General features: G+C 32.5%; 1 protein-coding gene across 4 annotated transcripts in view; it reads left to right on the plus strand.

Annotated features, from left to right (window-relative positions):
* hppy (MAP4K3-like protein hppy) overlaps window positions 1–25,649 on the plus strand; it is a 72,972-nt gene that overhangs the window by 10,441 nt on the left and 36,882 nt on the right. For 2 of the 4 annotated variants that reach the window (XM_088238020.1, XM_088238021.1), the window contains exons 6-9: window positions 2,356–2,546; window positions 3,345–3,455; window positions 6,054–6,210; window positions 7,541–7,652. In XM_088238020.1, coding sequence (XP_088094146.1) covers window positions 2,356–2,546; window positions 3,345–3,455; window positions 6,054–6,210; window positions 7,541–7,652 — 571 coding nt within the window. Of the gene's footprint in view, window positions 1–2,355; window positions 2,547–3,344; window positions 3,456–6,053; window positions 6,211–7,540; window positions 7,653–11,849; window positions 11,913–25,201; window positions 25,241–25,649 lie in introns of all 4 variants that reach the window. The other 2 variants (XM_088238018.1, XM_088238019.1) reach the window with 2 other exon arrangements.

Raw genomic sequence — 25,649 nt, forward strand, 5'->3', positions numbered from 1 at the left:
GACCTTGGAAGCAGGATCACCTGGGATGGGAAAACAAAAAGAGAAGTCGACTGCCGCATACACCGAGCGAGGCTTGCGTTTAACAAAAAATCAAAGATTTTTGAGTCAAATAATATCAAACTAAAACTCCGCTAGCAACTTGCCAAGACATATGTATGGAGCATATTGCTGTACGGTTGTGAGACATGATGCCTTACCGAAAGAGATAAAAAAAGACTAGAGGCCTTCGAGATGTGGTGCTACAGAAAAATATTAGGAATTTGCTGGAGAGACCACATCACCAATGACGAGGTTCTCAACAGAATCAAAGAAGGTAGGCACCTAATCAAAACCATCTCAGAGAGGCAAGCCCGATGGATCGGCCACATTATGCGCCATGAGGGTCTCCTGCACGACATCATAGAGGGAATGGCTGAGGGGACAAATTATAGAGGGCGCCCCCGACGGGAATATTTGGAGCGAGTGTGCGAAGATTTTAACTGTGCCTCTTATGTCGAGCTGAAGAGGGCTGCAGAAAATAGAGACCAATCGAGGACGAGATGCAGGACTTTGCTGCAAACCAATCCCCAGGATTGAGACTGCAAAGAAAAAAGAAGAGTTATAGCTGATTTATTATTCTTATTTAAAATAATTAAATCGATAATTGACAGCCCTGCTCTGCTTGAACTAATTCAAATTTGAATACCTGGTAGGTGCACTAGAAGTAAGGAATTATTTTTTTTCAACAATTCGTGGACCAACTTTGAAATGCACTCTCCTATACACCCAGGATACATAGGCATGGAAATGAATTAGAACAAATATTCAATATCTTCAATACAAATTCCGTTCATGAATTAAAACGAATTCTCACTCGTTATTTTTTAGAAAAATAATGGATTTATTTTTAAATATATTATCAAATTTAACTTGGTTTCCTGGAATACGTGATTTTTTATTCCTTTATTTAACATGTTAGACATCATTTTAAATTGTACATTGGTGGATTTATTGCCAAATGGCAACTTCTTCCAACCAACTGATGATGATGATTTCACTAAATAGAATATTATTTAGTAATTTAACTTTTTTTATTTTTGTTTTAGTGCTCAAAAAACTTTTATTTTTAAAGTACTAATGTTGTATTATTTTTTTAATTATTATTATCCAGCTATTCTCAACTTTACTGTGTTATATTTATATTTAGTACATAAGATTTTCTTACGGTTATTGCTATCTTTATTTAGAAATGTTATGTTTCTTTTTTACTTTTTGTATTATATGTTTACTAAATTGTTTAGTTTTAATTATTCTATTATTTCATACTATGTACTACATGATTATTGTGCACTGCTGTGATTTTTTCTGTAAAATATTTTTTTTTGTAAAAGGTTCTTTGAACCGTTGATGTATAAATAAATAAATATAGTTAAGATCCCCGGTATCCGTAGGTTAAATGTTAGACCTACAATAAAGGATGAACATTCCACTTTTGGGTCTGACTAGCAATACCAGGGTACTTTAGAATAGGAATTTTGTTACAGGCCCTAAAAAGGGCCTGGGGCTTTACGTTTGACCAATTGTTGCCCTAAGAAGAGCATTATTTCTATACCTCGACTAATTATTGCCCTAAGAAGGGCACTTGTATGGCATTTGTATTCGACGAGACTAAAGTCTGCCTTAAAAAAGGCATTTATGTTTGAAGAGACTAATGTTTGCCCTGGAAAGAGCATTGTAATTGATGTGGCGTGTGCGGCGGCTCCCGACAAAGTGACTGAGCCAAGCGCGAAACATCAATTTACTCTCACAGCTTCGCACAGGACCTGCGACCGCAAATGCGCGTACACTAAATTTAGTACGCTGTTTGCGTGTAGGTATAATAACTTTTCCTCTCGCAGTAGACGTAGCTGATCTAAGCGTGAGACGCCTGTCAGCTAGTTCATCTGGAATGCATAGTTCCCTTAGATATTCCGGAGCAGAGTTGTGCAGCGATTTATACATAAGCCAACAGAGTTTGTATTTCACCCTTCGTGGAAAACATAGCCATTGTAATTCCCGAAGTAGTGAAGTGATATGACTGAACTTAGAGATTTCGAAAATAAGTCTCGCTGTGGCATTCAATACAGATCGTAGGCGAGTCATTTTGTTGTTTATTTCTCTATGGTAGGGACGATGTTAATGTTTTGCAGAACGACGCTCTCGTCTTTGTTTGCAAAACTGTTAAGAGCTGCATAATTTGTCATATTAGATTCTATGGAAAATGATGACTTCCTTCATCGGTCATCGCACTATAATTTCAGGTAAATTATTGAGCACGTGTGTCGTCGATCAATGGACTATGCACATTGGTTAGTTATTGTGTTGTCGCGCTTTCAGAGCTGGCCGAGTTGCAGCCTCCGATGTTCGACCTCCATCCGATGCGGGCGCTGTTCCTCATGTCCAAGTCGGGCTTCAAGCCGCCCACGCTGCGCGACAAGGAGCGGTGGTCTCCCACCTTCCAGGCCTTCTTGAAGACCTCGCTCACCAAGAACCCCAAGAAGAGACCCACGGCCGACAAGCTGCTGCAGGTGAGAAGAAGGATTGCTCGGGGTGTTTGTAAAATATTTTAGATTTTACATTTAATAAAGAGACTCGTTATTTCTTTACTAGTTACATCTTAGATATAGCGATTTATACCCGCCCTTGTATATGTTAAATAAATAAATATTTGCAAATCCGGCTCAAGGAAATACATGCTTCTTGAACGATTAGAAGTAACTTTTGGAATTTCTCAGCTTACTACAGCGACAACACATTTTAGACAGATCTCCAATTTCAATCACAGGTTGTGATCTCACCCCTAGTATAAATGTTAAACTACTGGGTTTTCATTTATATTCGAATGTAAGTTTACATATATGATTGTAAAGCGCCCTTGAAGTTATTTTGTCACAAAAATGGCGCCACATAAATCAGCCAAATATTTATTTATTTTTTATTTTATTATACGGCACAAGTGCCTTTTATTTATTTATTTATTCATTCAACTCGGCAATAGTTATTCCCACGTATCTGATATATTTAGTGTTAGTTAGAACAAACCTTTTGAACTTTTTCAAAGATGGTGAATGGTAATTATATTGATTTATTCATTCATTTCATAATATATACAGTTTTTTGTTAACTTTGCCCAGCTGTATGAAACAGTACTTATGATTTTCTTGTTGTATTACTGTAGAATGTTTTATTGTCGGGAATCGAACCTGAGACCTCTCGCATGGTAGGCAAACGCGCTAACCATTTCACCGCGAGGTCGACAGGCCGGCCAGAGAAATGAGTTCAGTTAGGTATACAAAAATAAAAAACATGTTTTTTTTTTTTTTCAGCACACATTTTTCCAGTCAGACATGTCCAAGAGACTCGCCATAGAATTACTTCAGAAAGTGTCCAACCCTTCTAGTCTATTCAATTTCAATGCGGATCCTGATGATGATGGGGTAAGATATTATCTACTTATTTTATTGTTTAATATTTTATTTTATATTTTATTGTCAATCGCATAAATCACATTAAATCAGTCCAACATCGCTTGCTTCGAAAAATAGCGTGGATGCTCGGACTAGAGAGAGAGAATTATTCTTATGCTGAAATAGAGTCAATGTTAAATATTTCTAGTCTACAAAAACGTAGAACTAATATCGACTCCATATATATGTTCGGCATACTAAATGGTATAATCGATGTTCCATCATTACTGGGACAAGTTAAATTTTATATTCCGACTCGTAGGTTGAGAAACAACGAAGTACTGTTCATCGATCAGCATAGAATGGCCTTAATTCTCCAATGACCCATCTTTGTCGTATTGTTAACTCAAGACAAGATCTGGACTTTTTTGGTTTAAGTTTACAGCGATTTAAACGAGCACTAAATAAATAGTCCAGATCTTGTCTCGATGGCCCTTATGTTTGTCAATGCTTCTTTTCTTTTTTTTAATGTTTTAAACTATTATTTTATTGTAATATTTAAACCCTATAAATTGTATACATGGACAGTGTCCGTTAATAAATAAATAAATCAATATACAAAAAGCACACCACAAAAAAAATGCCAATGGAAGATAGTGAAAAAAGATTTTTTTCAAGTTATTTCAAAGTGATGTTTGAAACATTTTTGAATATCATTTTAATAACTAATAAATGTCTGTCAAACACAATAAACCATCTTTAACAACAATATTTTGAGTTTGTCCAAATTTTTGTAGACAAGGACTGGGTTCAACTCCCTGGGGAGCTGTTTATATTAACATATTACAACAGAGATGAAGAACATTTAAGAGAAGGTAATATAGAAGTTTAGGCATCTACAGGGCTTATGACCTGCCAATGGCTGGTTTATAAGTGGCCAAAAGCTGGTTTAATTTGGACAAACTCAAAATATTGTTGATAAATTACCCGGTCCATGAAGAAGTATAGAAATTGAAAAAATAATACTTTCAGGCCTTGCCTAGTATGTAGATGAAATAATTCAATTATATGAATCTCACCCGCATAAATAAAGGTTTCAGCTCTTTGACTTCACAAACATCAACAGATGAAAGAATTGAAGAAATATAGATGTTCAAATATAGGCAGAATGGTGAATGTTACACAGTGTGTAAAGTGGCCACTTAAACCAGCCATTGACAGGTCATAAGCCCTGTAGATGCCTAGACTTCTGTATTACCATAAAGTGAAATTGACCCTTGTTTAATTTATGTCATTTTTTTGTTTTAATATTTAAAAAAAACTATTTCAAAATTTAAAAGCAAAAACAAAAAAAATGCTTCTTTCTATTAATTTCATGATTGCAAAAAATTTACGGCAAATAGCTTAAATAATACTTGAATTATTGATTTAAAATAGGTCTATGGGGGATTTGAATCCCCCGCTGCGGTCGGGCTAGGTTAATGCTACACGTGGAGCTAAAAAATCAAGTATTTTTGTCTTGTAAGGATGGAAGGCGTAATGTGAGATGGATACAAAGTTGCCTTTAGTCCTTAAAATATAGCTTGATTAGAATGACAGTTGTCAGCAAAAGTGACGGCATAACTTTGTAGTAACGTCTAAGGAGTGACACACGAAAAATCATTTGTATCTGGCATGTTAATTTATTTTTTTAATAATATGCTTGACATATAAATCAACATAATTATATTAAATTTATTTCAACAGAGAGGGAAAACATTTTTTAGAAGGGAATACGGAAGTCTAGGCATTTACAGGGCTTATGACCTGTCATTGGATGGAAGAGTTGAGGAAATGTAAAAGTTCAAACATGGGCAGAATGGTGAATGTTACACAGTGTGTAAAGTTGCCACTTAAACCAGCCAATGACAGGTCATAAGCCCTGTAAATGCCTAGACTTCCATATTCCCTTCTCAAAAATGTTTTCCCTCTCTGTTGAAATAAATTTTAATATGAACAACTCCCTAGGAAGGAAATCCAGCCAGTCTGCAAGCATTTGGACATAATCAAACATTGTTGTATAATTTGCCAAACACAAGAGCTAGACTCTTTTTTGGCAAGTTCAACCTTAAGTGTTTCATTTTTCTACTGAATGTATTGTTTATTTATGCTAAAATAAAGGTTTTTAAAAAAAAAAAAATTATATTAAATCAGCTTAAAAATTAAAAAAACTCAAATAAACCTAATTATTAACGACGTTCTTACAAGGTTACATAACTTTGCAAAAACGTTAGAGATGGGACAAATTGATCGAATAAATATAATTCATTTGATGATGTTCAAGAAAAGAGTATAAATGTCTTATTTTTTGGTGAATAATTGTCTTAAACACACTATACTAGGCTTGTTTTTGCGTTTTTATATCAATTTTCGGAAACAGAGTTTCATGTTTGCATGAAAAAACTGATAAAATCGATTTGATCGGTACATGATCAGTGATCAGTAATTTTCCATCACTAGTGACATTAGTTTGGCAGTTGTCATTTTAATCAAGCTACATTTTAAGGACTATAGTTTTATCATTAATTCCACGATATGGAACACACGCCATTGCATACTAACCATTTAGATGCCATCTATCTCATCCAGGCGATACCCGACGTGCCTCACCGCATCGCCTCCAAGCTGACGGTCAAGCCCCGTCCGGGGGGGGGCGCCCCCGCGCGACCCCACAGCCTGCACGCGGGAGACTCCCGCCCGCCGGACGAATGCATGGCCGAGGACTCCAACACCATGAAGAGAGCGGGTAATCTGTTTATCATCACCATTCCACGTCCGCTCCCCAGTTCCCGTCCCGTAGTTCTGACAATATCATGCCGACGAACAGTCAGCAGTGGACATCCAGGACGTCGAGAGCCTGATGTCTTGTAAAGTAAAGCGTGGTTAAGGCTCTCAGGAGGTATCCGCAGTTTATGGCCGGCCCAGCCAACCGTATCGCCTGTGCTTGATGATAGTAAGTTGTCACCGGAGTTTGCTGCGTCCATTCTCTTATTACTTCATTCCTCACAAAGTCAAACCACCGCACACCCGAGATTCTTCTATAATAATAATCAAATGTTTACATTGATAAATTACGATGCAGAAAGTTTAAAAATTTGGCAATAGAAATATTATTTGAAGTTATAAACATAATATAAAAAGAAGATAGTTTAAATAGTTATTATAAAAGTGTGAAATAGTTTTTCCGCGATGTAAATGACAGTTGAAATTTTGTGGTGCCATCTTAAAAAAAGAGATACCATATAAAAAAAAAATTCGCAATATTTAAGTAAAAAAATCATTGTACGCATTTTAGGCAAATTCAAATGTTTTTTTTTGTGTTTTTAAGGTGAAGTACCTACATAAAAGTATTTAAACGCATTTTCTTTTAATTCAATAAAAAAAACACATTGCGGTATTGATTGAAAAAATTAAAAATATTTTGAATAAAATCATAGGTAAATATGAATAATCTCCAATTGTGACCGTTTTCCTCAGTTTAATACATTTTTTCGCTGCTCCCTTGAAAAACGTAAAACCGGGGTTATGCGGCTCGACTGTGGAATCATCTCCCATCCACCATCAAAGATTTTACTACATTATCTCTGTTTAAATCACGTCTGAAGAAACATCTCCTTTCTCTTCCTCAATCTCTCCTCCTTTCCTCTTTCCTCTTTTTTTCTTTTCCCCATTGAGTAATAGTTTTTGATTTAAGGTAATTTATAAACAAGTACGTTTATTTCTATTTTTATACATCTTTAGCTTTTTAATCTTTATTTTCTATTGAATGTGTTCTGTAACTTGAATTATAAAAATAAAACTTTTATTTTATTGGTTGGTTGGAAGAAATTGCCATTTGGCAATAAGCCCGCCAATGTACAAATAACATTATGTACAAAAAGTTAAATAAATAAAATAAAAAAAATTTCATTTGTAAATTAAATTATGGTTAATTAAAGCCATTCCCTATAAATATTTCATTTTTCCCTTTTTAAACCCCTATTTTTTTTGTGCAGTGACTACACAGCACCGTAACGCGCGGGTGTTTTTAGGACAGTAAGGGAATGGAAAATTTAAAATTGTGTTTTTGTCCTTAGTTAAACCCTGCTGCGCCCACCGCACCGAAGAACCCGGCTGGGATATGCTAGATCTGCTGAACGGAGTCCAGGCTTCGTGTCCCGTTCCTCCCGACACCCTGCCCAGTGAAAAGTAAGTACCCATCTTGACTGAGTAGGAACTTCACCAAACATCTAGTGATAGTGGCTTCTTCACCCTTCATAACAATCCTACACACAAAAAACTGTGAATCATAAATGTATAATTGAAGCATCAACTCTGATCAAACTTTTCAACAAATATGTAATTTTACAATGATGTGATTACTTATATTTTCAATTTATTTATTTTTTCTATCACCCCTTAATCCTTCCTGTACCAAAAAAATCCCCGTGATCCGGTGCTGTGTAGTCATTACACACGCAACAGCGGTAAAATATTTTTTTTTTTTCATAGGAATACATGTATACATAGAATTACGAATAGTCCAGAAGGAGCGTAGAATCGTATTTGAATAGATCGGACTGTGTCCGAAAATCCCCCCACTTTCGCCGCGCGCATTCGTGATGTCGCCGCGTAATGTTGCACGATGGGAAAAAATATAATCATAGCACAAATGTAAAGTAAAAAAAAAACAATTTGTTGATTTCTCTAAAATTTTATTGTTTACGCGGAAATATTGATTGACAAAACAGAGTAGATAGGTAAAGGGTCATTTAATAAGAGTAATTGAATTAATGAACTTTGATCTTAAATTTTAAAACAAATTTTATTTTACATAAAACGGATATTTTTATAACATATTAAATAATATTTGATGTTTTAAAGATAATGTCCGTCAAATGTCCACCACAGAGTTGTTTTATCCGAGGTCCAATTTTCATTAGTTCTCTCATTTGATGAGCAAAGTAGGGTAAACAAATTTACTACCCTGGCAACACTAACGAAATGTCCATTTTGATTTCTTCGACAATCTAAAAGATGGAAAAATAATTACATTTTTAAGTAATGCATTTGCTACTTACACATTCATTTGCTAATTACACATGAAATGTGATCCCATCTGTTTCTTTAAGATCCTAGCAGTTTTTGTACACTTTAAAAGGACACAATACGGCATAGTTGAATTTAAATCAGGATTTGCGTATTGAGCTATGGCTACAATTAAACTAATGGGTCAAAACGTAAACCTACTAATTTATGAGTAGTTTAGTCGCCTTCTGTTTGATGTGCGTATGCGGTTTCTGGACTATTATTAATTCTATGCATAAACATATATTTTGATAATCACCTGGAAAATCTGCTTAATAGTACAGTAAAACCTCGTTTTTACGCTCTTCAATTTTACGTTTTTCCGCTTTTCACGCCGAAAAGTTTAAGTCCCATTTTTTCCACACATTCTCATGCGTTGAAACGTTTTACGTTGAAAATTTTTCGAAACTCATTCGATCTGTCAAAAAACACCGAGCCGCGCGCCGCCGCGTGAATGGGGAATAAAATCGAGGTATTTAAAAAATGTGTAAATTATTGTCTCACTAAATTCAAAGTAGGTGCGCTGTAATTGGGCATTTTGTTTGAGTGTCTAATTTTGACATTTGACTTAATTTTGATATGCAGTTGACGCATGTTTAGAAATAATAAAGTCTTTGCATTAATAAACTACGACACAGAAAGTTTGAAAATTTTGAAATAGAAATATTATTTGAAGTTATAAACATAATATGGAAAGAGTTTAAACAGTTATTATAAAAGTGTGAAATAGTTTTTCCGCGATGTAAATGACAGTTGCGATTCTGTGGTGCCATCCTAAAAAAAGTGATACCATATGAATATAATTTCCCAATATTTGGGGAAAAATCATTGTATGTTTTTATGAAAATTCTTTACATAAAATTATTCAAACATGCTTTTTTTTTAAATTCAATAAAAATAACACATTATGGCATTGATTGAAAAAATTCAGTATATTTTTAATGACATCATAGGTAAATATGAATAATCCCCCATTATGATCGTTTTTACAATTTTTTTGCGGTTTTTTATTTTCTTACTTTAGCGTTTTCCTCAGTTCAACACTTTTTTATTGCTCCCTTGAAAAACTTAAAACAGGGGTTTTACTGTATATTTATTATTTATTTATTGATTTTTATACTTTTACATTGTTTGTATTCTTTTTTATACAGAATAATGTTCCCTCACTGGGGTGTTCCGTGCCGAGGGAAACATTTTACAAAATGTGAAACATGCCTAAGATTAGCTATTTAACAAAGTTAACATAATAATAACAACAACAAAAAAAACGTAATTAATCCAATTAACCTAATTATCATTAACATAATAAACAATAAAAAACTAAAATAATCATAAAAAACATAACCAATTTACATAGACCAATAGAACAAATTTCATAAACAGTACACACATTTTACCTATTTGGCTTGATCCATTCATCATATAAATCTATGCAATATCTCGCAGCAGTCTCCTGCAATGGTCTCTTCTCTTAGACAAAATCCAAACTTGTACACTTCTCCTGAAACTGTCTTTCGTTTTGGAGAACTTAATATGTTCATCCAGGATATTTAACACTCTTGGGGCCACAAAAGAGAAATTTCTCTGGGCAAAAATCTGTTTTCCCGCTTTTTAAACCAAAATGTTCAGGTCCCATTTTTTCCATACATTCTCATTAAAATATTCCCCCTGTTGACGAAAAGGCAGACAGTTTATGAAAAACGAATTTCATTCAGTTTTGTGATAGGGAAATATTTGAGAAAGGATAGGAACATGGAATGGATACCTACCTTTAATACGATCTGAATGTTCTTCAATTTCGGGCGCTGGATGACAAAATGCACTATAAAATGTTTTAAACAACGCGCGACGATTTCAACCACTTTTTATCAGATTGTATGTGAAGTCAAAAATGTTGTTTGGTTTTCGTTCCAAATCCGAATCTTCTAATTTTGAATTTCTTCTATCTTGATGTTAGGTTAGGTAAGGATGCGTCAAAGGAAGGATGGGAAAGAAAGGTAATCGGCCAGAAATAGTATCGATAAATGATGTAACTTTCTTAACACCCCCTTATTTTACGTCTTGTAAAACGCCGAGCAGCAGGTCACCAAGTTTGCAGTAATTTTTTGGAAAAAAAAGGTTAAATTTATGTCTCAAACTAAATTCAAAGTAGATGCCGTATTATTGACCTTTTTGTGTAAGCGTTTAATTTTCTTAAAGGCTATTAAGCATTATATTTTGATACGTTTTTGAAGCATATACAATCTTAGTGACGTTCCGATGTCCATTGGGGTTAGTTTTTCACTATTTTCTCATGTGTTTTTTAAAATAAAAATGCCTTGTTGACAAACTGTCAAACTGTTGAGTAAACACTCAATAGGGTAATATCACCCGGGAGGAAAATCGGATTTAACCTACTCTACAAATAAAAGATTTTTGAAGATTATCCTAGGGTTTATATAAGCCCTTATAATGAATATTTTCATTCATTATTTTCGTTTGGAAAATAAGGTCTTTTGAAAACGACCGTTTCGTAAGTTGGTAATAAATTTTGTCACAGAAGTTCACAAGTAATGCATTCATTTTAATGTTGCTAAAGCCACAGGCCACAAATAGAAATAAAAGGAGAGTTGTCTATGCATATTATCTTAAGCCCCCCCCCCCCCCTTACCCACTCCACACTCCAGTTCCAGGCACTGACAGATGAAAGTGAAAACGGATTACATCTTACATCTCGAATTTCTTTTATGGTTTTCAACCTCTTCTAAATTAATTCAATTTATCATGAAAATTATAAATCACAAATCGTAGCGTTTGATAAGTGACAGGACGCCGTAAATGTTAACAAACGTAACACATAGAAAAAGGAAGCTATCTGCAATGCTCTATAAAATCCATAGACATTGATGAAAAAAAAATCCGATGACGTCACGAAACATCCGAAGACGTCATACTTGATGACGTCACGAATTGTTTGTTTTTGGCACCATTCAAATGACTAGAATTTAATCCTTTATATCTCCCTTATTTGTTAAGAGATTTTAATAAGAATAGTACCGTTCGGCTTGTGATTTTTTAGATTAATTTATTAACTAATAAAAAAATCCATGATATTTGCCAATTGTGACAGGCAGTCGACGCATGTTTAGGAAGAATAAAGTCTTTACATCAATAAATAATTACAATGCAGAAATTTTTTTAATGTTGAAATATAAATAGTTTCAATCAATGCCAGCACTTACGATGTCACAAAAGCGATGAAACCGGTCTTACTTTAATGCACTGTTTTCCCTATATGTTCTGTGTCCCCTTCAATTGCATTATTTTCTCTTATTTTAGAGTGAGACGCCGTGTTAGGGAGTGTGCTATAACCGGCGAACAAATCATGAAAATGAGCCTAAGGTATAAGCGTTTTGAGGGACATTTTTGCGTCCACTAACGATGCATTCGAGAAAAATTTTCAGTTTGATTCTAACCGTTTGAGTTGATTTTTGTGTTTATAACCGTTTGACAAATATTTAAAAAATATATATATATGTACCTAATTATCTCTCTAACATTATTTTTTTTATTGTCAGTATAAAAAGCAATTTAAACCTCATTGACGTGAATTAAGGCTGTAGTCTGGTAAAACGCACGCAAAATGAGATCATACGATTTTGCCATTTTAAAACGAATGTTTTTTTTTAATCGCGCAATAATAAAATATTACAAAAACATAATTTAAAAAAAAACAATATCTTTTTAAAGGTATTTCTGTTAAAAAATATACTTAAAACGCCATTTCAAATTTAGACTAAAATTAGGTATCTGGGATCTCAATAAAGACTAAGTATTGAACTAAAATTTGTAATAATAATTTTAAGATACTAAATTGAACATGAGAGTGGCCGAAGCAAAATTTTTGTTTTTTGTTTTTTAAAAGAAATACAAGCATTTTAAATCACATACATTTTTGTGACATTTTCTTTTATTTTTACATAAAATTATGCCTTCGGTAAAATTAAAAAAAAAAAAAAATTAAATAAAATATTTTAGTCAAAACCTTTTTTTATTGAATTGTATTCTTTAAAAAAAAAGAACTTATTCTGGTTGTAAAATTTCATTTAAAACATCTTATTTACGTTTTTATGACCTTCATACCTGCCCTTACCGAAAACGAAAATATTTAAATAAGTTTAATTTTTTAAAGTATTACCGAAGGCATAATTTCACGTAGAAATAAAGGAAAATGTCACAAAAATGTATGTGATTTAAAATGCTTGTATTTCTTTTCAAAAACAAAAAATTAAAATTGTGCTTCGGCCACTTTCATGTTCAATTTATTATCCTTAAATCATTATAACAAATTTTAGTTCAATACTTAGTCTTTATATGAGAACTCAGATACCTAAGTTTAGTCTAAATTTGAAATGGCGTAATCTGCCGGTCTAAAAGTAATTATATTTTAGTTACATAAAACTTTTAAGTATATTTTTTAACAGAAATACCTTAAAAAATATTGCTTTTATCTTATTTATGTTTATTTATTTTTTAATTATTACGCGATTAAAAAAAACATTCGTTTCAAAATGGCGAAATCTTATGATTTCCTAAATTTGCGTTTTTTTACCGGACTACACCCTTAATGTTGAACATTTTGCCATCAGTGACATCAACGCCTGTGCAAGGAGAAAACCCGAATCTGCGTGTGACTATTGAAAAAGCAATTTGAACCTTATTAACGTTAAAATTAGTTTTTCTTTTTTAAAAAAAGCAATAAAAAAAATTGGGTTGCAGTTCTGTGGCTAGTGTCACGGACTCACGGATCAGATTCGAACCCCATTTTGAACCACGAACCCAACTTGATTTCCATTTTCTAATGGTCAGTTATTTATGACTCGTTGAAAATGGTCCCCAAAGTTGAAATATTTGGGTAAATTATTAGAAAGCTAATTTTTCATTAGTAAAAAAAATAATTAGATACATACAGTCCGGGTGGATGAAAAATACAGTGTTTTTTTGTTGTTTTTTTTTTTGGAAAATTACGAATGTTAAAATCCTGCAAATTATTGCCAAACTAAAAAAGAAGTTCTGCCTTGGTTTGGACAAGAGCTAATGAACGGCTAAAAATATTTACAAATTTATAAAATACGCGGTTGAAATATTTTCATGATATTTTTGATGATGATCACTGAGTTGCGTATAAATGTGGTTTATAGGTTTATTCATTAAATCATTATAATGGTTTGGGCTAGTTTGCCCATTGTTTTAAAAAGTTCGCAATACGATTAATTAATATTGATCGACGAAAATTTTTACGTTGAAGTATTACGTATTAAGCCATTTAGTCGTTTTTATTTTACCCCATCTGTCAGAAAATGATATCAAAAATCGAAAAAAAAAGTCTGACACAACACTATTGTAATCTGTCAAAAGTACCTTCGTATATTGTCTGAACTGCAGTGAACATTTTTATGAAAAAGTAGTTTTCTTAAAGATGAGGGTTACTTAGTTTTTCTCCAACACTCAATAAATCAATTTAGTGGCGTTGATTTCATGAAATTTTCGCAGTTAAATTAATATTTGGTGTCCGCCGGATATTGTACTACAGTAAAACCTCGTTTTTACGTCCCCGATTTGACGTTTTCTCACTTTTTACACTTTAATATTTAGGTCCCATTTTTTTCCATACATTCTCATTCAAATACTCCCCTAAACAACGTTTTTCAAAACCCCGGTTTTACGTTGAAAATTTTTCGAAACTCATTCGATCTGTCAAAAGACGCCGAGCCGCGCGCCGCCGCGTTTCCCTAAAATGGTGAATAAAATCAAGGTAAAAAAAAATGTGTAAATTGTAGTCTCAAACTAAATTCAAAGTAGGTGCAGTGTAATTGATCATTTTGTTGAAGTGTCTTATTTTGACATTTTACTACACTGTGACATGCGGTCGACGCATATTTAGGAAGAATAAAGTCTTTACATCAATAAATTACGATGCAGAAAGTTAAACATATATGATAATAGAAATATTATTTGAAGTTATAAACATAATGTGAAAAGAAGATAGTTTAAACAGTTATTATAAAAGTGTGAACAGATTTTCCGCGATGTAAATGACAGTGGAAATTGTGTGGTGCCATCTTAAAAAAGTGATACCATATAAATAAAATTTCCCAATATTTAAGGAAAAAATCGTTCTATGCATTTTATGCAAATTCAAATTTTTACTTTCGTGTTTTTAAGGTTGAGTACTACAAAAAATTTTCAAACGTGTTTTTTTTAATGCAATAAAAAATATTTCAAAGTACTACTACTACTACTACCATCACGCCATTTCCCCGTAGGGGTAGGCAGATAGAATGGACCGCCACACACGTCTATCCTGGCATACATTCCTAGCTTCTTCCACATTCATACATCTTGTCATACGTGCCCTTCGGTTCTGTTTGCTTTTGACATGACCGGACTTAAGATTTTGGTTTATCTGATCATGCTACGTATTCCTTGGTCGTCCTCGTCTCAAAATCTCTGCGTCTTAAACGTCTCAATCTCCAACTCTACGTCTCAAACGTCTTAAACTAAATCATTGGTAATTATGAATAATCCCCAATTATGACAGTTCTTTGAAAAAATCTACACTATATTTTTAGTTTTTCTCAGTTTTATACTTTTTTTTTGCTCCCTTGAAAAACGTGAAACAGGGGTTTAACTGTATCTGGTATCCGGCCGGATTGTAGCCGGGTAGTAATAGTTTCTGGGTATCCGTTTGATTTCTTGAAATCACACCGTAATTCGCATATTTTCGCTTGTAAACCACAAGATTGGACGGCATCGTAAACTATCATTTATTGGAGCATTGAAGCCTGGCTTTTTATAAGAAAAAAAGCTTAAGTAACTTATCTCTTGAATGCAATTATGTTTGTTAAATGATGCATTTTTTGTCATGTGGAATTTGGTTTTCGTTAACTTATATAATATTGTTTGCATGTTTTTGAAATCCATGTGTAGAAGTTTACTTTTTACATCTAACAGAACTGCATTTTGCCTGAGTTTATTTTGTAAAAATCCATTTTAGTTTGTGATTTGTTTTGTAGGACTCGGATTACATTCATGGTCTGTTTTATAGAACCCAGTTTTGATTTGTGATTTATTTTGCAGAACCCAATGTAAGACTCAGATTGAATACGGCGAAACCCCAAAATTACGTCCCTACGTATAATTATTGAAGTGCCATTGAATTTTGTATTTGTTATCACATTTAAAACTCAATTATAATAATTTTTTTCCTGCAATTAAAGTCAGAAAAATTTATAATTCGCACTGAAAACTGAATGTAGTTTTTGTTGTTATTTTAACGACAGTTTGTTGTGTTTTATGGACATTTATTGCTGCCATTTTTGTGCTTTTTTTTGTCGACAATTTGCGTGTTTCTGCTTTACGAACATTTTTGTCTTTTAGACGTCATTTTAAAAGCGGTTTATTGTGTTTTTTAAACATTTATTATTTATGAAAATAATATTTAAAAAAGTTGCAAATAAAAAAATCAAACTCCATAATTCTTTCAATAAATAATAATTTGCTGGATTTTCACTACCCTGTATTAACTGTTTTTTTTTCGTCGTTCCACTGTAAAACTTAATTTAGGGGTTTTACTGTACATAATTTATAACTCAGATTGAATCAATTTAATTAATCTGTTTGTATTTTGCTATCACATTATTGTTTCTTCTTTATTAATATTTCTTTATTTGTGTTAATTATATTATTATATGTATTTATATGATCTTTTTTTAGTTCTTTTGTGGTCCTGTTGTAGTGTCGTAGACTCTGGATCAGGATCGCTCCCCGCTTTAGCATAACCTGATTCCTATTTTCCAACGCAATTATCTACAACTGTATAATATATAAAGATTATTAAGTATGCACCGATTACTGAGCGCTCTTCATACATAGAATTAAGAATATTCCAGAAGGAGCGTAGAATCAAATTTGAAAACATTGGACTGTGTCCAAAAATCCCCTCACTTTGCCCCATTTTTGCCGCGCGCATTCGTGATGTTGCCGCGTTATGTTGCACGATGGGAAAAAATATAATCATAACACAAATGTAAGGTAAAAAAAAAAGCAATCTCTCTAAAATTGTATTGTGCACGCGGAAATATTGATTGACACAACAGAGTAGATAAGTAAAGGGTCATTAATAAGAGTAATTGAATTAATTAACTTTGAACTTAAAATATAAAACAAATTTTATTTTATATAAAACGGATATTTTTATATCATGTTAAATAATATTTTATGTTTAAAAGATAATGTCAATCAAATGTCTACCACATAGTTGTTTAATCCGAGGTCTAATTTTCATTAGTTATCTCATTAGATGAGCAAAGTAGGGTAAAAGAAACGTCCATTTTCATTTCTTCTACAATCTGACAAATGGAAAAATAATTCAATTTTTAAGTAATGTATTTGCTACTTACACATTCATTTGCTAATTACACATGAAATGTGATCCCATCCTGTTTCTTTAAGATCCTAGCAGTATTTCTACACTCTAAAAGGACACAACACGGCATAGTTGAATTCAAATCAGGAGTTGCGTACTGAGCGACGTCTACAAAGAAACGTATGCGTCAAAACGAGAACCTATTCATTTATGCGTAGTTTAGTCGCCTTCTCTCATTTGATATTCACAATAGATCTTTACAGGTCGCAGTGACGTCAGGAGCTTGAATAGCACCGACCCTTACCTCTAAGAATAAGAATCTCTCATTTGAGCAAACAGATCCAATTCATTTTTGAAGTTATTAAGATTACCGTGGGTGTAGGTTGAATTTGGTTCTCTACAGCCTGAGACTGTGGCCTCGAAGTCAGCCTTTTTTTTAGTTGGAACATGGGATACAAATCAGGCTTAATGTCACTTTTATATGTTTTTTTATTTTTTAATTTTTTATATACATTACATTTAATGCCCGCGCTGCGTCAATCGATATTCTGTTTTTGACAATCTGTCAAAGTTTGACGGCGATCGGATGCTCAGTATTCTGTCAGCGTCTGTTTGAGTGAGTCAAAAAATTGCTGTGTGGCGATACTCATTTTTGGTACATCAAAAAGTTTATATTTTCACATTGACAATCAACATTCGTTTTTGATGGATCCCAATCAGATTCTTTCGTTATGATTTCGACCCATTTATTTCTTTTCACTGGATTTAAAAAAACAAATTTGACTCCATAAAAAATATTTTAAAATTTAGAATTTTTAATTCCAGCGAAAACGGTCATTGCATTAGCCACGTCCCTAATACGTCACGATTCATGTTAATTTTGAACTTTGTAACCGTTAATTTTTTTATAGAACATCATCACGAATCTTGACGTCACTATTGTCAATGCCAAACATATCGCGTTTTTCTAGGGAAATATTTTTTATTATTTATTTTTTAAAGTTATATATGAAAACATTTCTCCATATTAATTTTGAAAAAAAAATATTTTTTTTAAAATCCATTTCATATATTTTTTTTTGTGTTCGTAGTATGTGATATTTCCCCATTACGTATTTAGATTCAAAATTTAAATTTTACTTTTATTTATTTTTTATCAAACCTGTATATAAACATAATTCACAAGTTATTTCACCAGTCAAATAATAATATTTATCGGTGTTTTTATTATATTATTTATAAATATTGTCAGAAGCATTGTTTTTCAACCTGGGTGTCGCTCTACAAAAATTAGCCTTATCTCCAAAAACAAATTTCTCTCCAGCTGAGTGGTTTCAGATAACAAATTATTTACCAAACATTTATTTTTGATTACCGAAATAAACATATTATGAGACGTTTTATAACAAAAACAGCATTCTCCACTTTTTTTCGGTTAAAGTAATGCGTTTTTTTTTTTTAACTTCGTATTTTCATTTTGTTTTGACATTTTTTATCTCATTTTTAGCTCATTTTTTTAAGGCCTCAAAACTAATATAACTATGTGTTCATTTTTTATGTAATTTTTTTATATACGCCCAGAGGGCTTTTTCATGAGAGGTATGAAATTGAAATTTAAGCGTTTTATGGTATAGTAAGATAATATGTAGGCACTTTTCATTTTAAAAAAAGAACAACAATTCATCATGCTGACGAACTTAATTTATGCCAAAAATATTGTAGCACAGAATTAGATTCTACTTTTTAGATATGTTGAATAAAAGTAGTACATACTACATTAAAGTAGGCAAATACTACATACAAGTAGGTATATACTACATAAAAGTAGGTAAACACTACATAAAAGTAGGTAAATACTAAATAAAAGTAGGTAAATAATTAAATAGTTTTTAAAAATTACAACAGTTTTAGGCAACAAATTTAAGTTTACAGTAGGTATTTTACAATATTAGTATTTGAATAATGTTAGTTATTTTGATTTTATCGCTCGAAGAATTTGTAATCTAAACTGACTCTAAAAAATATTATATTTCTCCATACTCGTTTCCGAGCCAGTGCAGTCTGACAATTGGAGTATTTACAAAATAATATAATGATTTGATATGCAGTATTATGTCTTCTCTTTTATTTAAATTTTAATTAACACTTATGTGTTAACGGCCGATGACAAAATGTTAGTTGATAGTTTATCGGGACAAATAATGATGAGTATTTTTTGTTTTATAATGTTAAATAATATTGCAGTAACGTGTGTATTCTTGAAAATGCAATGAATTTTTTTTAGTACTTTTCCCAGGCTGCGAGAATAATTTATTATTCTAGTTAATAATTGAGAACCGTTCTACTAAAACTAAAATTTTCAAGAGAAAATATTTTGGTGATTATTTAGGTGAAATTATGGGCACTTGCAACACTGGACACAAAAACTCCAGGTGTCAGGCCTGCCAACACAGAGACGCAACACGGCGCCGACGATTGAGAGACTGAATTCAGACACTCTCTGACCACCGTTGATTACGGTTGCCTTCAAAACGACGTTGCTGCTCACTTATAATATTTCACGTAAAATTGCCCCAATTTCCACGAATAGGATAGGTTCAAACAATATTTTTTAGTATTCATTCGTTGTATTTTAATTTAATTATAGTCGATTAAGTTTTAAATAAAATTTGAAACAAAATATGTCATTTGAAATCTTTTATTTTATACACGCCACCTTGCAACAAAGTATTTTTTTTCAATGTTGCCCAATTTTTTTCAATCCCGTTCAAAAAGACGTCCTTCGAGATCTCTCCAAAATAAGCCTTTTAATCTAAAAATAAAAAAAGTGTGGAGAATATTTGCGACATCTATTGTTTTTACGATGTTCCATATTTCTTCAATAATTCCATCTGAATATCCTTATTTCCTCAACTCTTCCATCCTTTGACCTTTGTAAAGTAAAGTAGCTGAAACCTTTATTACTGTGGGTGAGATTCATATGGCTAGGCAAAAGCGGGAAGTTTTGCTGATTTTGCTGATAAATCACGGTGTTTTGAGTTGTTTCAACGCTTTAAAAGTTGCGATTTTTAAGTCAAAGACAAAGAGCGGCCTGGACAGCCGAAAAAGTTTGAAGATGAAGATCAGAAAGGAGTTTGTATTGTGAGCTTCTAAAACCATTACTGGAGAGCTGTACCGTCAACTGATTAGTTCAAAGAGAGCATCGAAGGAAAAACGGGTAGAATGGGAGACCAGACACGAGACATTGATTTTCCAACATGACAACGCTCGCCCACATGTCGCTCAACCCTTTAAAAACTATTTGGCAATTAGCAGATATGAAATTCAGCCCCACCAGCCATATGGACTTTCCGGAATACGCTTCACTTCAGTCCGAGACATCAAAAATTGGCTCGATCCGTTCTTTGATTCAAAAGATGACCGGTTGTTTTGGGATGGCATCCACAAATCGCCAGAAAAATGGGGAAATGTTGTAACTTCTGATGGACAATACTGTGAATAACACAATGAGGAATTCCAGCCCAACCCGGAATTAAATTTTAAAAATGTTTTCGTGTACACGTGAATATTTAAACATTTTGAAATAGGATGAAATATCTCAAAAACGCACGCAAAAATAAATAAAAAATGTTACAAATAGTATTCATTTTAAAATCATAAAAAATGATGTCACTCCTTATATCTACGTGTAGTATTTCCGGTTTCCCCTTTAAGCCCCCGCAACGTTTTGACCATAGAAAAAAAAGAGTATAATTTGACATTTCAACCAGAGATTATGGCAACTTTCTAGGTTTTTCTAAATCGAAACGTTCGTAAAAACAACCATAACATAGAAATGAGCAAATTACGACCAACTAAATGAAGTAATCAAAGCAATATTCCATAGATTCTTGTCAGTTTTGTTATTGGCTGGAGAAATACAACTTACCGCGGTCAGTGAAAGTAAGAACGCCAATAAGAATGACACACTGATTACAGTCGTTTGGCGCGGTATTTGATAAATGTAACTTTTAAAAATCACATCTTTGTAAATAACGCACAAAAAAATAATGTATTTTTGCTTAGTTAAATAGTACGCTAATAGAAAAAAAATTAATTTGAAAACAGTGGAATTCCTCATTGTACAAGATTTTCTTAAATAAACGCTCAAATTTCCTACAAAAATTCCAGTTTTTAAGTTATTGACCTAATATTTATGTAAAACTTTCATTCGAAAAACTCAGTATTTTTTAACTCATTTTTTGTTAAATACATTTTTATTATTTTCTTTTTAACCTTTTGTAATTTGTTAACATATTTTTTATCTTAATTTCAATACATAGTTTAAATTTTTGTTTTGTATATGTAAATTTTAATTTTTTATTTATTTTGTTTTATTTTTAATCTTAATTTGGTAGCATTTATGACCCACTACTTTTACTATTTTTTTCTAAACTTGGTCCAAAAAGAAGTTTAAAAATTGGAAAATTGTTTTCAGGCGTTGCCTAGTATGTGAAATAATTCAGTCAGATGAATCTCTTCACAACAAAAAAGGTTTCAGCTCTTTAACTTCACCAAAATAAACAAATGGAAGAATTTAAGAAATATGTATGTTTAAACATAGGCAAAATTGTGAATGTTACACAGTGTGTAAAGTGGCCACTTAATCCAGCCAATGACAGGTCATAAGCCCTGTAAATGCCTAGATTTCCATATTCCCTTCTTGAAGGTATTCTCATTCAAGGAGCACTAAGCACAGTAATTTCTAATAAAAATATGTCAATCGAAGCTAAACTGGCTAAACACTTTTGTATGGAAGTGAAACATGGAACTGGCAGAGGAAGACGAAAGCCGAGTGAACGCGGTTGAAATGCGGTCTCTTAGACGAATGTGTGGGAAATCAATGTATGACAGGGTCACGAATGATGAAATCAGGCGAGAGTGTAAATCTGAGTCAAGTATAATTGATAAGATTAAGAAAGGGTATCTGAGATGGTTTGTTCACGTAGAACGAATGGACGACGAAAGAATGGTAAAACAAGTATATATGGCGAAAATGAACGGCAACGTGAGACGAGGACGACCAAGGAAGACGTGGGATGATCAGATAAACCAAAATCTTAAGTCTGGTCATGTCAAAAGCAGACAGAACCGAAGGGCATGTATGACAAGATGTATAAATGTGGAGGAAGCTAGGAATGTATGCCAGGATAGACGTGTGTGGCGGTCCATTCTCTCTGCCTACCCCTACGGAGAAATGGAGTGATGGTAGTAGTAGTAGTAGGTATTCTCCATCCCTGTTGTAATTTGTTAATTTCAAATATAATGTTTATTCTTTGATTTAATTGTATTTTTTTTTTGTTTTTTTTTATTTAAAAAAATATTTTTAACTATTTTATTTGGTTTGTGTTGAGTTTTTTCATTCTTTCAAAAGCCATATTGCCATTTTTTTTTCAAGTATCAAAAACAATATAAATATATTATTTGTGTACAATATTATGTCTGTACTCTTTATTTAAATCTTAATAAAAACTAATGTCTGATCACCCGATGACAAACTATTATTTAATGTGTTTTAATACTTAATGTTTTTAATCTTATGGTGTAATAATATTGTAACATGTGTATTTTATTGAATAAAGACTTAAAATACAATTTTACTAAGTATGAGTTGAAATTAGGATCGTCAATAACCGGGTATTATAAGTAAACTAATCCCCTACTAACGTCACTCAACATTGTCACTCGGAAGAGAAAAAACCTCAGAGTAATAATGCGCCAAGCTATAGAGGACTGTTTATTATTGCAGGGTTATTCCAATTTATTTTTCTAAAATTCGCCTATATTTATTTTCTAAAACTGAAAATACATGTGTGTGTTTATTTTTTTATTTATTTATTTTATTCACAATATACTTACGTTACATTTATTGAGACATAAATCCCAAGTCCATGGAACCAAAGTCCCGTGTTGAGTTTGTTTGTTTGTCCATCACATCTCCGAAACGGCGAGTCGTAGCGGCCTGAAATTCGGACGTGTCATTTTAGATGCGATTTCAAGTTTGACATTGCTATTTTCGAGCAAAATTAAATCAACCTCTGCTCGATAAAAACTCAAACTTTTTATGGATGCCCAGTGCGGCCTTGACATATTGCCCGTAATCAACTGTCATTATCAACAGTAAACATACTTTATTTAATTCACAAATGTATCTCTTAAATTGAGAAAAAATAGTATCTGAAGTAAATATGTTGATATAAGGAAAGTTTTTAAGCAACATAATACACGCGTCGGGACAATAAATGCAAAAAATCAATGTCAATCATGGGAAAATATTTGGAATCAATTACCTGTGAAAACGGACCCCTTTAACACCTTTGACGCTCCTACTGCTGCAACCAAACATACTGCAATACACCTTAGTCGATTTTTATTTATTATAACGTAAATATCCAAGTTATTTTATTTTATTTTATTTGGGAAATCAACAGTTCTACATACATATTTTAGTAAACAAACAGATATAGTGTATAAACTCAGAACTAATAACAGATTTCCACATAGTATACAAAGTTAGTAAAGAAAATATATGACATATCAAATAAATACATATAATTTATACATATAAAAATGTTATTTTCATGTACTCAATAATCAAAGATTTTTTAAAATATTTATTTCAAGAACATTAAGTTACTGTAAATTGGGCGGGATAAGGACAAGAATGCTTGAAGAGAGAATAAGGAGGGGAGGGGAGATGTACATATTTATTATTATAATGTCTACTAAGTTATATAATACATTTTTAGTGTAAATTTTAAATCTGACAGAGTGATGTTTGTGTAATCTATATTTTAAATTTTTGTATTTACAAACAAAGCCAAGCACAGCTACAAAAGCATCCGATCAAACCGTTATGTTTATGTTGTCAAATAAAACAAACTGGCCACCAATTGGTTGCTAACCAACAAACCAATATGGCTTGCGTTCTATGAAACATAGTGATAGGGCTTCTCTTTATAGTCCTTAAAATGTAACATGATTAGAATGACAGTTGTCAGAAAAAGTGACGATATAACTTTGTAGTAACGTCAAAGGAGTGATTTATATTGACACACGAAAAATCATTTGTATCTGGCGTGTTAATTGATTTTTTTATTACAATGCTTGACACATAAATCAACATTAATATATAAAATCAGCTTTAAAACTAAAATAAACCTAATTATTAACGACGTCCTTGCAAGGTTACATCATTTTGCAAAAAAGAGATGGGACAAATTGATCAATGTAAATTGATCGAATAAAAATTAATTAAATTGATGTTGTTCATGAAAAAAGTATAAATATGTCATTTTCTTGTGAATAATTGGCTTGTTTTTGCGCTTTTTATATCAATTTTCGGAAACAGAGTTTAATGATTGCATGAAATAACTGATAAAACCGATTTGATCAGTGATCAGTAATTTCCCATCACTAATGAAATTAGTTTGTCAGCTGTCATTCTAATCAAGCTATATTTTAAGGACTATAGTGTTCATTGCTTAGGCTGCCTCTCTGTATACTAATTATGAATTACCACCTATTCTCCATTTAAAAAATAATTTAACGCGTACTTAGGAATTCCTTCAAATATCACTAAAACGTTATTAGAAACCACGTTTTGTAAAAACTCGTGAATCTTTTATGTATGGAATCCTCAAATAGACATTAAAATTGCGTGAAGCTTTATCGGTAGTGTCATGGCAAAGGGGTATATATATATATATATATATATATAATCAAGCTATATTTTAAGGACTGTAGGTTACGCATTATTACTCTGAGGATAATTCCTTCTTTTTTGCCTTTGAAAAGAGGCCGGCGCAAAAGGTATTTCTACTCTTCCCGCCGTTAAGCATCAATCCACTGAATGGGTAGAAAGTAGAAATACCTTTCCCGCCCGAAGTGTGTTCAAATGCAATTTTACTGAGTATGAGCTAAAATTAGGATCGTCAATAACCGGGTGACAAGTAAACTAATCCCTTACTAACGTCACTCAACATTGCCACTCGGAAGAGAAAAAACCCACATTTCAAATAAAATTGCTCGTATTTTCTATGAAATGCTCACATTGTAAAGGCCCAAATCGCGTGTATCAACATAATGTGACTTACTTACTTACTCATCATAAAACGTGACACCCAAACAGTTGAAAAACTATGCTCCATGGTATGTTTATGTATGAAATATCTGTATATGGCTGTTTGAGATATGTCATCTGTGGTTTTCTGTATTTTTTTAGGAGTCTTTTGCAATATATAGATGAAGAGTTGATGCTAAGGTAAACTTGATTTTGTATACTTTTGTATAATATTCACCACTTTTTACCTTCCATACAAACATATATGCATGAGTTAGCTATTTCCGCATGATATCATTAAGTACTAATACTTTGGTGTTGGTTTGAATTTTTTGGTTTTAACTGGAGATGCCGCTAATAGTGATTTGGCCGAATACCGAATGTTCGGCAAAGATGTGTGCATTTCGCGTGTGACAGGATCTGACCCAATGCGGTGTAGCTACACGCGTTATTTGTTCATGAATCATCATATTGTGTTACATCATCATCATCATCATTCCCTTTCCGCACCTAATGGTGCATCTTCTTTTTCCTTTAATGCCTTGCCAAGTCCCCCCGACGTTGGCGATCACTTCAGCGAAAGCATATTTATTTATTTATTAACGGACAT

This window comes from Micrasema longulum, unplaced genomic scaffold (genome assembly GCF_059751315.1).
Source record: "Micrasema longulum isolate JH-2025_06_02 unplaced genomic scaffold, ASM5975131v1 h1tg001818l, whole genome shotgun sequence".
Lineage (NCBI taxonomy): Eukaryota > Metazoa > Arthropoda > Insecta > Trichoptera > Brachycentridae > Micrasema > Micrasema longulum.